Consider the following 14429-nt stretch of genomic DNA (forward strand, 5'->3'; position numbering starts at 1 on the left):
AACTTTTTACTAGGCATTGTTCATTCAATCCTAAAGCCTAACTTTACATAATGATCTGACTCACAAAACTATGTAGGATCATGAACAATGCAGTGCCGTGCACACACAATGCAGCATTTTGTTTCCTTATAATTCCACATACAATTGTGGTTGATTTATCAATCTGTGAACAACTGCAGTTTGAATTGAATACAATTGCACTGAAAATGTTCGGAGTGGGAACTGCATCATTTACAATGCGTTCCTTTCTTGTAGCATTGCATCTGACTGTCCCAGTATTATGGTGGTGAGGCTTGGATCTGAGTCAGTTTATGGGGTTTTCCCTTTGCAATGAACTCTATGGGCCAGTGAAATTCTACCACTTTATAAACCCGCAGGGATCAATGCAGTTGGACAACCACCATTTGGGTCTAGCTTTTGTCCAAGGCGGACTTACATATTCATATTCTTGCTTAAAAACTCCTGCCTGGGGTAATTAAAGCCAAGCAATCAGAGAGCAGCTAAAATTCCATGGGTGCTAATCTAATATATGACACAGAGTGTTTTCTCTGATCCGCATGTAGGTGTTATATGTATAGTAACCAGAATTATTGAGATCCACCTGTCACTGTTCACAAGGTTGTATTTCCCCTATAAGCAGCAGAACGCAGAGAAAAAAATGCTGAACTTTTCCTATTCTTCACAGGCCAGGGCCACAGCACAGATTCCGGGACAAGAAAGAAGATGTTGGTGCAGCAGTAACTATCATATTACCCTGGGCCAGCTTGTTTTTAAACATAGAGCAACACCAAACTGGGGTCCAAAGTAAGCAAACATACAGTATTCACTGGGTGCAAATTTGGACACCTCCTCTTGTCTTTTAGGTTGGACTACCCCTTGTAAGAGCAGCAGGGAGTTTTTCTGCAAGATGAACTCAGGGGGTGGGGGGTCACATGGTGGGGGAACAGGAATAAGCTTTAAATCTTTAGAAAACTTTTTATATATTCAATATACTTGGGCCAGACAGTCGGCAGTCTGTTCCCACTTAGGGTAGGACTCCACAGACGATTTTGGCGCTGCACAAAAACGCAGGCGTCACGTCAGATGGTAAGTAATTTTATTGTCGGATCGTGTCACAGCATTGATGCAACGCGACTGTCAGATGCAGACGTTGCGTCTGCATCAGACAGTTGTGTAACATTAACAATGCGACACGATCCTACAATAGCATTACTTATTTCCGTCGCATCCGACGTGACGCCTGCAGTTTTGTGCAGTACATCGGATTGCGGAATCATCTATGGAGTCCTGCCCTAAGGCTTTCCTGTGGAACCTCCATTATTGCTTTGCTTGCTTTGACTAGGGTGCGACAATGTGACTAAAAGCACCCTAGAGGTAAACACAAATCATGCATCAGCTCTGACCCCTACACATGAATCTAACAAAATGGGCTTTGAGGGCACTAGGGCTAGAACAATTATGTAAGCTCAATACAGCTTGAAACTATATTGTTGGACCAAACTATTAAACGTTTACTTTATTTTAGTGAACAAGCTCGCAATCCATGTATAGTGACCTAAAGGGTCTGCATGCCCTATTCCCAGGCACTTGTGATGCCATATAATCTCATTGAACTAAACACTGATACAATACATTATGTGGGGCTGATTGGTAGTTTAGATACACACTGTTTTTTCTCTTTTACAATAAAGCTAATAAGCTATGAGGCAGATGTGTATCTTATCTCATACCTCCCAAATGTCCCGTTTTCTACGGGAGCTTTTTGGCAAAGAACACTTGGCAGCTGCATTTGGATACTTCGGTAAGAATTTAAGATCAGCAAAGATACAACTGTCACTATTTAAGCTAAGCAAGCCTCTTTGGAGAACTGAGACTAGCATAAGCAAAAACCAAAACACATGAAAACATATGAAATGTGAGCAAACCTTCATAATCTGCCAAATTTTATACTAGACATGGTATTTAGGAAGTGTAATGAGCGTCGTCAAAATTCAGCCGCTCTGCACACAGCGCAACTTTTTGTCCCTCTTTCCATTTTTGGAATGTTGGGAGGCAAGTTATCAGTAGCAAGTATGCCTGGTCCCAGCATCTGCACATTTTCTTCTATCCTTTCAGATGAGGCTTCACTCCAGCAGCACAGAAAAAAACAGAAGTTAGAGGGATATACATTTTTCTGCCGTAAGAAGGCAGAGATTGTCCTGAAGAAATATAGAGAACAAGCGCAACGCCGCTCTGGCACTGCCTATGTACGGAAGCTCACGCCCATAACCTATTTGGTCCGTAGGAGCTGGAAAAGAAACCAACATTGTATTCTATAACGTTTACAAGATGTGAGGACGCTGATTTTTCAAAATTCATAGAAGATCGCATGTGGGGTTGCATTTGACGCTGATTGACATACATCGTACCCAGGACCCTTCAGAAGCCTGATTTAGCTTTGCCCAAAAGTAAAATGGCGGATAAGCGCTTCTGTTCACGTGATCAATAGCGCTTCCAATTTCCTACCTAAATATACAACAACCGTAGGTACAGTCAACATTCCCGGGGCCTCGTATGTAAGATACAAGGCGGAGAGTGGAAGGATTAGCGTTTCCTTTTTTGCAAACGAGTTAGGGGCGGGGTCATGGGGGATGCGTTCTGATCGGTATCATGTGACTGGTCATATTCGGTGAAGGGGCGGGTCTCTCGTTAGCAGGAAGCAACGGCAGTAGGTGGATAAGCAGTAGTCGCTTGGAGTGTGGGAAGCAGGTGATGAGCCGGGCGACAGGATTTGATTACGCCAGCAGCAGGTTTTAGGAGCGGCACGAATTGGAACCCGCAGTGTGGCGCGGTGCCCAAGGAAACATGGAGTGAGGGGAATATTCTTATGTGCTGAAGTGCTATCATGGGGGCCAAGGAGTCTCGGATCGGCTTTCTGACGTATGATGAAGCAGTGAAACGAGGTGAGGATTAAACCTGCCTGAGGGTGACAGGCTTGACAAGTGACAGGAGATTAGAAGGGATCTATGGATTCTGCTCATCTGATAGTGGCCCTTCATACGAAGGAGGGACATAAGGTTCGAAGGCTGATTTATTAGACGGAGAGTGTAAGCGGGGTAATAACCATTAGTGAGTTGCAGGGCTGCATTCCCTAAAGTAAAACCAGATCATTTCATATTACATTTCTTCTTCTCGAAACAAAGGTGTAATGTATAAAAGCTGCTGTGTTCAGCCTGCACACTTCCAGCATCTCTGCTCACTTAGCTCCTCATTGTGTCAGTGGGTGGCCTGTAATACCTGCTGCATGGGCAGTGTGCCACATTATTCACCTTGTCTCTATATACTGATCAAACAGGTATTTCCAAGGCAAAACTCCACAGTGGTGCAAGTTGGATACAGGATCAGAAAGAGATTAAGCACAGGCCCTGACACATGAAGTACACAGGGGACAAAACAACCTTTCTCAGACCCAAGAAATAGTAACTGTCCATGGCAATTTACAGCAGCCACTCTTGCATTTACTACAATCTACAGACTGCCAGTCCGGGCCCTCAGTGTTATTATCCACATACACAAATAGGATACTGACCTTCTATTGATACTTGGCGATTGTTTGAAATGTGTAACCACTAACAAATCTTAATTCTATCAACATAAACTAAAACGTGTAAGAGACCGGGAAATTTTAATGCTCAAGATGTTTTAGACTTTTTATTTTTTAGCGCACCTTGTTGGTCTTCAGTTACAGTTTACTAATACCATGGATTGCCCGCCAGTGCTATAAACCAAAGGCCTGATTTTTAGGGGCCCATTTACGTAGCTCGAGTGAAGGAATAGAATAAAAAAAAACTTTGAATTTCGAAGTATTCTTTTGGCTACTTCGACCTTCGAATCGAACGATTCAAACTAAAAATCATTTGAATATTCGACCATTCGATAGTCGAAGTACTGTCTCTTTAAAAAAAACTTCGACCCCCTAGTTCGCCACCTAAAACCTACCGAGGTGCCCAGGTCCGGACTGAGAATTAAAATAGGCCCTGGCATTTCAGGTACACAGAGGCCCAATCAGCCCACATAGAGGCCCAAACAGCTCCCACCAGCCCACTAAATACTGACTTTCTATGGGACCTTATAGCAGCCCCTCTGGCATTTGCCAGAACCCACAGATTGCCAGTCCAGGCCTGTGCCATGTTAGCCTACGGGGAAGGTCACCACAGGCTTTGTAACAATTTTTAGGTCGAAGAAAAATCGTTCGATCGATAGATTAAAATCCTTCAAATCGAAGGATTTCATTGTTCGATCAACCGATTTTTCGTTCTATCAAACTATTTGTGGTAAAACCTTCAACTTCGATATTCGAAGTCGAAGGATCTACATTTGGCAGTCGAATATCAAGGGTTAATTAACCCTCGATATTTAACCCTATGTAAATCTGCCCCTAAATATGCCACACACATTAAGATTGATTTGCCTAGATAGCAAGATTAGTAGATGAGCAATATTGCACTGACCTGTTGTTGTTTTTTTTTGTTTTTTTTTGTCCCTTGGGGCAAACAATTGGATTGCGTAAGGGCTACCTGTTGAAAGACCTGCATCCATATTCTGATGGCAGACCTCTCCTGAGGGGATTTCCAAACCAAAACATTTACCAAAACAATACTGAGAGGTAATCAGATATTTGTGTAGTAGGGCCTGGCTGATGGCAGAGAAGGAGATTTGTTGCCCATTGATGTAAATCAATGGTGGGAAAACATGCATTTTTTGTTTTGTTTATCAAAGTAGCCCGAAGTTTCTTCGCATGGCAACTTTGGACTACTTTGGAAGAATGAAGCACCTTGTATGTTTTCCCACCAGTGCTTTACATTATTTCCAATGGTAAAGTATTAGTAGCCTGCAGTAGCACAGATTTATCATGGGCACCTAATCACCTAGTGTGCTGTAGCCCTTAATTTTTGCCCCATACACAATTCAATAAGATAAGAGTTTGGGGATCTTTAAATGAAACCTGTTTTTATAAAAAATACATTCTCAGTTAAGCATTTGTGTATATTTATTTTATGTTTATTATAAGTTAGTTCTCCCTTGACAGGTGCTTTCCAGTATGAGTATTCTTCCTGCTAAGAGACACATAGCATTTTGTAAGTGCCTGTGTGTATCTGAACAGTTCAAAGGCTGCAAGAGTTCGTTCATACTTATTGCAACCTGTCTTCTTGAAAATTAATGATTCATCCTGTAAGTGCTAGTAAACCTTTCAATTAAGATGGCCATACACCGGTTGGTAAAAGCTGCTGACTCGGTCCTTCTGCTCTGAGTTGGAAGCCTATTGGCTTGTTCATGGTGCCAGCTGATGGGCCTGCCCAACAGATATGTGGCCAAAATTTGATTTTCTCCTTGAATCGAGGCCCGCATCAACGGGTTGAGTAAAAAAGATTTTGACTTGATAGCCTTGTAACTTCTAGTTAAGCAGTTGTCCACATTACATTATAGATTGATGTCTATCTAAATCTTAGATCACTTTTGTCAGACTGCAGGTCAGTGGCCTTCAAGGTGTATTTATGACCTCAGACCTCTCAGTGGTGCCATAAACATTCCTGTATGACATCACAATTTCTGTATGTTCTGAAATTTTCATCAATTTTTTTCCATCTAGTGGACGAAAATATCTGATAAGACTTCGTAACATGTGCATCTTTTATGTTATAAACTCTTTGGAGCAGGCTCCTCTTTACTTGTTTTCTTGTTGTATTTTTGCATGTAATCTGTATGTGTAGTGTATACATCTTTTTTCAGTATTACAGAATATTTTGGTGCTCTTCTTCGCTATGTCCCTACGAATTTCTCAGTCCTTTAGTTACTGTGAATAATATATATATATATAGATATAGATATAGATATATATGAAGAGGATTAATAGTACATTTGCTGTTATGGGTAATGAGGATATTCTGCATTTTTCGCAATGGCTCAGTCATATATGGTTTATTTACATTAGCATGGTAGCCTTTACAAATCATGATCCTAGATATATTTGTACTCAATAACACATGTGAAAGTGCACATTGTTTGTTATGTAAAGCAGTAACAGCTGATAGGTTAGAAGTATAAAGCCATCAATTAATTTTTATAGAACTCCACCTGCCTCTGCCTGTTTCTTCATTACAGAGTATCCAACCAGAAGAACTGAAGGTTTGCCAATGCATGTATGCACAATATCCAGGCTATCCAACCTGCAGCTCTCCAGCTGTTGATAAAGTGCTGTCTTTCAGTGCATTCTGGGAGTTTTGGTTCAAGACAATAGTGCTACCTATTTTCTTTTTGTCTGTGTATTTTTTTTTCTTCTTTTCACTTTTCCTCTGATGAGCAAAAATGCCTCATGCATAATTTATTTTTCAATATTACTTGATGCATCAAGTGCAATGGTTTAATATGCTTTCTGTGAGTGAGTGCGTGCATCATGTATACAAGTTCTTATGATAATGTAATAATAGAAAGGATCGATTTTTTCCAATAGCAATATTTCTTCAAAAATAGCACTCTGTTTGGTTGTGAACATTCTGGTTTCTACTGGGTGTTTTATGAACCTTGTGTGGGCTGAGTGTGTGCTATTTGAATTGTGTACAAGTACAGGTGTGGAATCTATTATCCAGAATGCTTGGTTTTCTGGATAAGGGATATTTTTATAATTCTCCATACCTTAAAGGGGACATATAATTAAAAATTCCCCAGTCTTGAAGGCAGTTATATATGGTGTTGGATTCACTTTAGGTAAAAAATTTATATAATCTTTATAAATGGCCCCACTATTGGAGTTCCCTATAGATCTACTATGGTCCCTGTCCGTGTTTCAAATGAGGGGTGGTTGTGTCCTAACTGTCCCTGCCAGAAGCACAGTAGGAGCGGGGTAGCCAATCACAACCCTGCAGTCACACAAGCAAAGACAGGCTTCAGTTCCCTATCAGGTCTAGCTGCTGATTTGTCCCTATCCTACAGTGCAGGTGCCTCCAACTCCCCAACACAGCCTGGGAAAGGAGGCAGCAGGAATAGATGGGGAGGACTAGTAGGATTTTTGGAGACATTTTAAATAAATCAACCAGAAACACAACTTTTTTTTAAGCACTTTCCTTCTATATTTAAAAGAGTATTATGCACTGGCACATTCTTGTTTTTTTTTTTTAACATATGTCCTTTTTAGTCTGTTAAAAACAATTAAGTCATTTAATAAACCCATTACGATTGTTTTGCCTCCAATATATATTTTTGCAAAATTACAAGGGTACTGTGTTATAATTACAGAGAAAAAGTAAATCATTTTTAAAAATTAGAATTCTTTGCTTAAAATGGACTCTGTGAGAAAGGGCCTTCCCTTAATTTGGAGCTTTCTGGATCTCTGGTTTCCAGACAAGAGATCCCATATGTTTTTAAAAGCGTTTGGTAAACTCTACCTTATGCAGATGCATCATAAATTAAAGCAGGGATGCTATCTCTAAAAGGTAGAGGTAACCCCTTAATGATCATTTAGGGGTCTATTTATCATACTGTGTAAAAAGTGAAGTGAGGCATTACCGGTGATGATGCCCAGGGAAACTAATCTGCCATTAGATTTCAACAGTTGGAAAACAAAAGCAACAATCTGATTGGTTGCTATGAGCAACCTCTCTGGTAATACTTCACTCCACCTTTTACACAGCATGATAAATAGACCCCTTAATGTTAAAGAAAGGGAAAGTAAACTCTTAGGGTGAGTGTGTAAGTGTCCCTTGTGTATTATTTGTTATGTATGATCTAAAAGACTATTCAAAGTAAATTTATATTCCATGATAACATGCTTGAATTTGGCAGCTTTGGGTCACACTCTTCAGAATTCTCACCAGGCTGTGTTAACCGGGAACATCACCTCGGCTGTTTTCCCCTGCCGCCCAGCTCCGCTAAGTCCCCGCTCAGCCCCCACATCATGATTTTGAAGAAAACTTTGCATATAAAAACTGGGAGGACTGTGTGCTGTATTTGCTGAAGCACACCGTCCTATCAGGAATTGAAAAACAAGGAAAAAAAAATATTATTTGAGAGGTGGTGTGGGCATATATTTTTTTCCCAGTTTTTTTTTTTTCTGAAGAGAACACTGCTCTTGTGTAAACTGTGTCTTGTTTTAGTTTGTTTCTTTTTTAGACAGACATGCTTGTTTGTGTGTGTACAAGTCACATTTGTGTCACTTTGTAAAGCCGTGCAATACAAATAAAACAGTTGCTATTTAAAGGCACTGGTTAACAAAAGGCCAGGAATCTGGCTGCTAACAACATTAGAAATATCACATACTATTCAGATACAGAGACAACATGCCCCATTATACTAATATAAACATAAGGTATATAGTTTAAATCAACTTACTATAAATAATTCTCTTAAAAGCATTAGTAGAGTAGATAGTCTTAAACTAGTGTTTTTTTTAAAGAGAAGTGCCAAAACCTATAAATATATATATATATTTATATTTAGTAATAGGGATAAAGAGAAGCCATGATACTCATGTCTATATGAAATCAATATTCTCTGTGATATATTTAGCAATTTGCATTCTAGTCTCAACCAAGACGTAAGGCAGCCATATGTAGGTTGATAGAGTGCTCTCTCTGATCGATGCACTGGAAGGAATGATGCTTCCACATATGAAATGTTTAAGCCTGACTGGTCCAGGAACCAACTTGCCCATACTGTATCTCTGCCATACATGTACCAATAATCTTATTAAGATGCTATTGGTTTGTTTATGGCCAGCTTTATAGGATTTGAATCCCTTAAAGAGCATCTAGTAGAGCCTACGCTCCAGCAGGGGGAAACAATACTATTTGGGCTATGTTGGGACCCTTAGAATGTGAATAATGAGGAGTGTCCCAGCTCAATCATTATGAGATTTTTTCCACTATCTTACATAATGAACAAGCTGGGTGACTTACTCATAATGTGTCTGATCAAACATGGCAGCCGGCAACAAGAGCTTGCTTGCAGTGTAGGCATTTTCTGTCCCAAATAGTATTGTTTCCTCCACCTTGAGTAATAGCTCTATTAGCCTGCACCTCTGGTTGGGAGCAATTTTTACTATGATAGGTGCCCTTGAATAAATTACATATCATTTATTAAAGGGCCTCTATCATAATAAAATTGTTTTTCCCTATCTATATTAGACTGCACCTGCAATTGGGGGAATGATTCTTTTTGTTCTGCTGGTTTATCATGTTTTCTTTAAATAAATAAATAAATAAATAAATAAAAAAATAATAATAATAATAAAAAAAAAAAAAATATATATATATATATATATATATATATATATATATATATATATATATATATAAGTTCAGAAGGACCCGCACTCCTTGGTTAGTGAACCAAATATGTCTTTATTTTTCAAACTTTATTGAAAAATAAAGACATTTTTGGTTCACTAACCAAGGAATGCGGGTCCTCTTGAACTGTACATAAATACTTTGACCCTGCACCCACGTTTATGGAAGACTGGTTCAGAGTGCAAGCGTCTGATTCAGGTTATATATATAGATAGATAGAGATAGAGATATATATATCTATATCTATATATCTATATCTATATCTATATCTATATCTATATCGTTATCGTTATCGTTATCGATATCGATATCGATATCGATATCGATATCGATATCGATATCGATATCGATATCGATATCGATATCGATATCGATATCGATATCGATATTGATATCGATATATATATATATATATATATAGATATATATATAGATTATAGAGATTGCACTCGCAGGTCTTAGAAGAAATAAATGGATTTTTATTTGTGGACAATCGCTGACGTTTCAGCCTTTCTATATATGGTTTTGTTGGGGTACCTAGTGTTCATGTACATTTTGTTTTGGTAATGCAGTTGTGCAGTAATTTCATTTAACTTTCTTAGGGTGCTTTTCTGAGAATTTCTGCAATTTATATTCATTTTCTTTTTTTTTGTGGTTTCTATACTGCTGTAAACCTATTTTGACACCTCTTGTATTATAGGCTATACATCATTAATATCTTACAATACACAGGTCCTGAATCCCCTTTGCTAAATTAAAGGGTACTGGGAATTTCTCTCAAGGGCAATGACTTCACCTAGTGGGATTCAGGGATACACCTACGGGTGGCCCCAATAGGAAATCCTTATTCACCACATTGTTGCAGTAAAACAGATACATTTTATATAGGCAAAATGCAATATAAATAACTCCTGCCCTGGGGATCCCATGTGGTAGTCCCACCCTGGCACAGCCCTTACCAGGCAAAGTCCCACACTCCACTTTGGATGGATAAAGATAGTCACAGTCCCTTTTCCCCAAGAACTCTTAAATTTCCCCAGGTAGTGCTACCTGCCCAAATACCTCTCCTATTGGACAGAGGTAGTTGCTACCACGTAGCAGGCACACCCCTCACACAGGCTGGAGCCTTTCAATACCCTCCCTCAGGCATACTCACCGGGGCTCACACAGAGCTGGTACAGGCATCTGCAGCATCTCCACATCCTCAAGCTGGACTCGCAAGCTATCCAAGCTGAGCACACGAAACCTGCTGTAAATCTTTGAGGCAATGCTCTCAGTACTATCTTTAGTGTGAGCACAACAAAGCATTCTTTTCTGAAATCCATCCACAGGCAGGTTCTTTACTTTCTCTGTGCTGCATCTGAGCTCTAGACACTCCTGGTCCAACCACACCATGCCTTGGGCTTAAATCTTTGCTAAAATTCCTGCACTCCCTCCTGGAGTGAAAATAGGAAAAGAAGTGCCTGAGCACATGGCAGCTCAGCTTTTTATAGAAATGACTGAACAGTGACACCTTCTGGCCAAATCTGGAGTCTGTCAGGGCACACTTTGCATGGGGAAAATTACTCACTCCCCCTCCCTTATCCAATTTAGTCCCAACACTTAGTTGGCCACAGCAGGGGATTTCCAACCATATTGGGATTTTCAGAAGATAGGGGAACTTAACTCTGTGGACCCCAACACTGCTAATACTAAGCTTTTGGTTTAACTGAGAATCAACAACTCTAGGGTTAACTGAACCCAGAAAGTGCATAGACAGTCACTGACACCCTTGGCCTGCTGCTGAGCTGAAGTTACTACTATTCAGAAACCGTTAAAGGCAAAAGATTAATGTAAATTTCTAGTATTGATCAGTGAATCATTCTGAAGAAGTTTATCTCAAATAATTTAGGTCCCCTTTAATATGCATCTACTTATGCTTAGAGTGCAGTTGGTCTGCCTGTAGCATGATGTGAGATTATGGCTATTTTAATGGCTAGCTAAAGTCTAATGGAGGGCAAAAGAAATTTAAGCCATAATATTTTGTGTCCGTGCGAGTTAACCTTTGAGATAAGTAGAGTTATGGGACCATTATCCAGAAAGCTCCAGAATGGTTGTTTCCTATAGACTCCATTTTATCCAAATAATCCAAACTTGTAAAAACAATTTCTCTATAATTTTTCTCTGTAATAATAATACTGCACCTTGTACTTGATCCAAACTAAGATTTAATAAATCCTTATTGGAAGCAAAACCAGCCTATTGGGTTTATTTAATGTTTATGTGATTTTTCTAGTAGACTTAAGGTGTGAAGATCCAAATTACGGAAAGATCCGTTATCTGTTAAACCCCAGGTCGGGAGCATTCTGGATAACTGGTTCTGTACCTGTACATACAAAATAAGGGACTGGTTACAGAAGTCTCCCTGTAGATTTTTCTAATGGAAATATAATAATAATAATAATAATCTTGCATATCTTTAGCTTTATTTTTCAAGTAGCTGTTTAACTGGCTTAGTTTGTAGTTCTAGGCTCAAGAAGCACACATACAAAAACCCACAAATTCAAAGACCATAGTTCCACCAAATGATTGTGACAGCTAGTGCATTTTGTGTGCTTGTCACATTTAGTACTTCTTGTAAACTGACATTTATTGCCTCAGTAAACAAAAGGCATTTTATTCATATTATTGGTGTAAATTTGCTGTTGGGTAACCTTTGCTTTTACTTTCTGTGAAACGAACTGTGTAACAGGTGATCTCTTGCCTGCGTCTACTATTATAATTCTGCTGAATTACCTCTTCTAACATGCAATTGCTTGTAATAATGAGATTTGCTCATTGAACAAGACTTGAAACGTTTAAAAAAAATTAAAAAACAAAACCAAATAACAGAACTGTCTATTTCATATGCATTGGGTTTTCTTTGAATGCATGCCAGAATTATATTTATATTGCAAGGTGTGCTCTATAACGCTGATAACAGTGAAGTTTAACACAACCTTATGTTGGAGGGGATGGACCCAAGAAGTCTGAAAACTAGGTTGTAATATCACTTGGCAAGTGAACTTTCTGTTGCTCATTTATAAACATACACTGGCCAAAATTTGCACCTGGGCATTAACCCATAGCAACCTATCAGTGATTAGATTTTCCCAGCCAGCTGCAGGTTGAACACTGAAAACAATCATCTAATTGCCATGAGTTACTGCCCTGGTGCAAATTTGCCTAGTGTTGATAAATGACCCCAGACCAATTAAAAAGTGTCTCCATCAGTTGATTTAAGTTGCAACTCATGTAGTATTTGAGTCATCATATGCAAAATAATGAGCGTAAGAGGTTTGCTCTAAGCATTTTCATCATTACTCTAAACGACTGCCAGACAAGCAATGACATCTAAGAAATGCAGTGAGTGGAGCAGCAGTAATTATATCATGAATTCAGCTCTCGCTCCTTGCCACTGGCATTTACTGAGCTGTGTTTGCTATATGGGACAGTACCTATTTAAATAAGAAAAAATACATAAAATGCTCCTAGGGTGTAAATCCCTGTCCGTTCTGCCGTACATTTCTTGCAGATGTCATTGCTCAACGTTTCAGTGCTTTATCCAAAAGTTAAAATCTGTTTGGCAGAGATTGAGGAGGGTTCTGATGGAAGAAGAAAAGATCAGCGCCAGACCAAAAAATGCCAAATGTTCTTTAGTAATAAGATGCATTTGAATGAAATGTGTATTTTCCTAAACAGTTACTGTGTGTAATCTTGAGGTTTAAGTAAGGGGAGTACCTTTACTGTAATAGTCAAATGAAATATAAAAGGTCCTTTGGTCTAAACATATTACTTGGTAAAGTCAGACATTCTTCTGTTTTTTTAAGTTATATTTTGGTTATTGTGGCCTGTGGAAAAGCAGCGTATTCTAAACTAACTTTTAGCTATGCTGATATCTGTGCACTAGTGTCATATATGTTCTGGCCCGAAACTTGCGGTTCGGGCCATCTTCCGCACACAGTTTGCTGGTTTTACATTCCTATGCCAGCTTCTTCTTCTGGCAGTGTCTATTTATAGGTGCTCCCCTGCCCTGCTCCCCCCCCTTTTGTGAAGTCAGAGTTGGGCGCAGGCCTATAAATAGAGATGTCAGGCGGGTTCGGGTCAGGTGCAGTTTGGTTGGGGTTGGGTGCGGGTCGACTCTTTATTGACCTGCACATCACTACTATGCAGATTATAGAAAAATTCCAGTGGCACACTTAATGCTGAAAAAGTGTAAAATGTATTCACCCCAAAAACATACAGAAAAAAGGCAATGTTTCAGACCACTCTGGCCCTTTATCAAGCCTCTTGATAAAGGGCCAGAGTGGTCCGAAACGTTGCCTTTTTTCAGCATTCAGTGTGCCACTGGAATTTTTCTATTTACCTGTATGACATGTATGGCAGGAGTGGGTCCCCCAGTGGAGCATCTGGTACCACAAAGGGTACATGATCAGGGGTGGAAGCACTCTACCGTTGTTGTTACTATGCAGATTATGGCTTACTGATACATGGAGTTTAATGAGTTGTGTTAAAATGTATGCAGCCCCCAGTGTTACTACAAGGAGGTCTAAAGTAATTTTTAATGGGCCTGTTTGGGCAGTTTGGAGCCTATTTATTATGCTGTGGAAAACGTAATTCAGCGAAAAAACAATGTAAAAAGTAAGTAAGTAAGTTCCAGCGGAGTAAAAAAATAAAAAATAACACAGTATAATTACATAATTTTGTCATCTTTTTTTAATACTGAATGATAAATCTGCCCCTTTCTGTATTGTTAAATCTTGGAATCCCTTCTTTTTTTAGCAGTTGCATAAAAATATTTAATACATAATTATACATTTAAAATGTCAGGCACAAAAACAGTGTTCCCTCTTAGGTGTTAGCTTGTAGTGCGCAGGAAGTATTTTGTGTGAAAACACAAAATTTTGTACTAATTCTGACCTTAACCCACAGTTTTTAAAAACTACGCACAAAAGTTTAAAATGTGCACACACAAGATTTTTTTGCGCACATTGCAGAGAAGGAATTAGATGGAACATTGGTAGTTTACATGTTACATGTTTTATTTAAATGAACCTCTCTCTCTTTACACATAATTATCTTATAATGCAG

At 39.0% G+C, this 14429-nt stretch overlaps 1 protein-coding gene across 3 annotated transcripts in view; it reads left to right on the forward strand.

The window, feature by feature from the left end:
• The first annotated feature begins 756 nt into the window (after nucleotides 1–756).
• usp32.L (ubiquitin specific peptidase 32 L homeolog) overlaps nucleotides 757–14429 on the forward strand; it is a 112183-nt gene continuing 98510 nt past the window's right edge. The window contains exon 1 of one of the 3 annotated variants that reach the window (XM_041582229.1): nucleotides 757–804. In XM_041582229.1, coding sequence (XP_041438163.1) covers nucleotide 804 — 1 coding nt within the window. In that variant the 5' untranslated portion in view covers nucleotides 757–803. Of the gene's footprint in view, nucleotides 805–2644; nucleotides 2943–14429 lie in introns of those variants that run through there. The other 2 variants (XM_018246844.2, XM_018246845.2) reach the window with 2 other exon arrangements.

The sequence above is a fragment of the Xenopus laevis genome, chromosome 2L, assembly GCF_017654675.1.
Source record: "Xenopus laevis strain J_2021 chromosome 2L, Xenopus_laevis_v10.1, whole genome shotgun sequence".
In the NCBI taxonomy this organism is placed as follows: Eukaryota; Metazoa; Chordata; class Amphibia; order Anura; family Pipidae; genus Xenopus; species Xenopus laevis.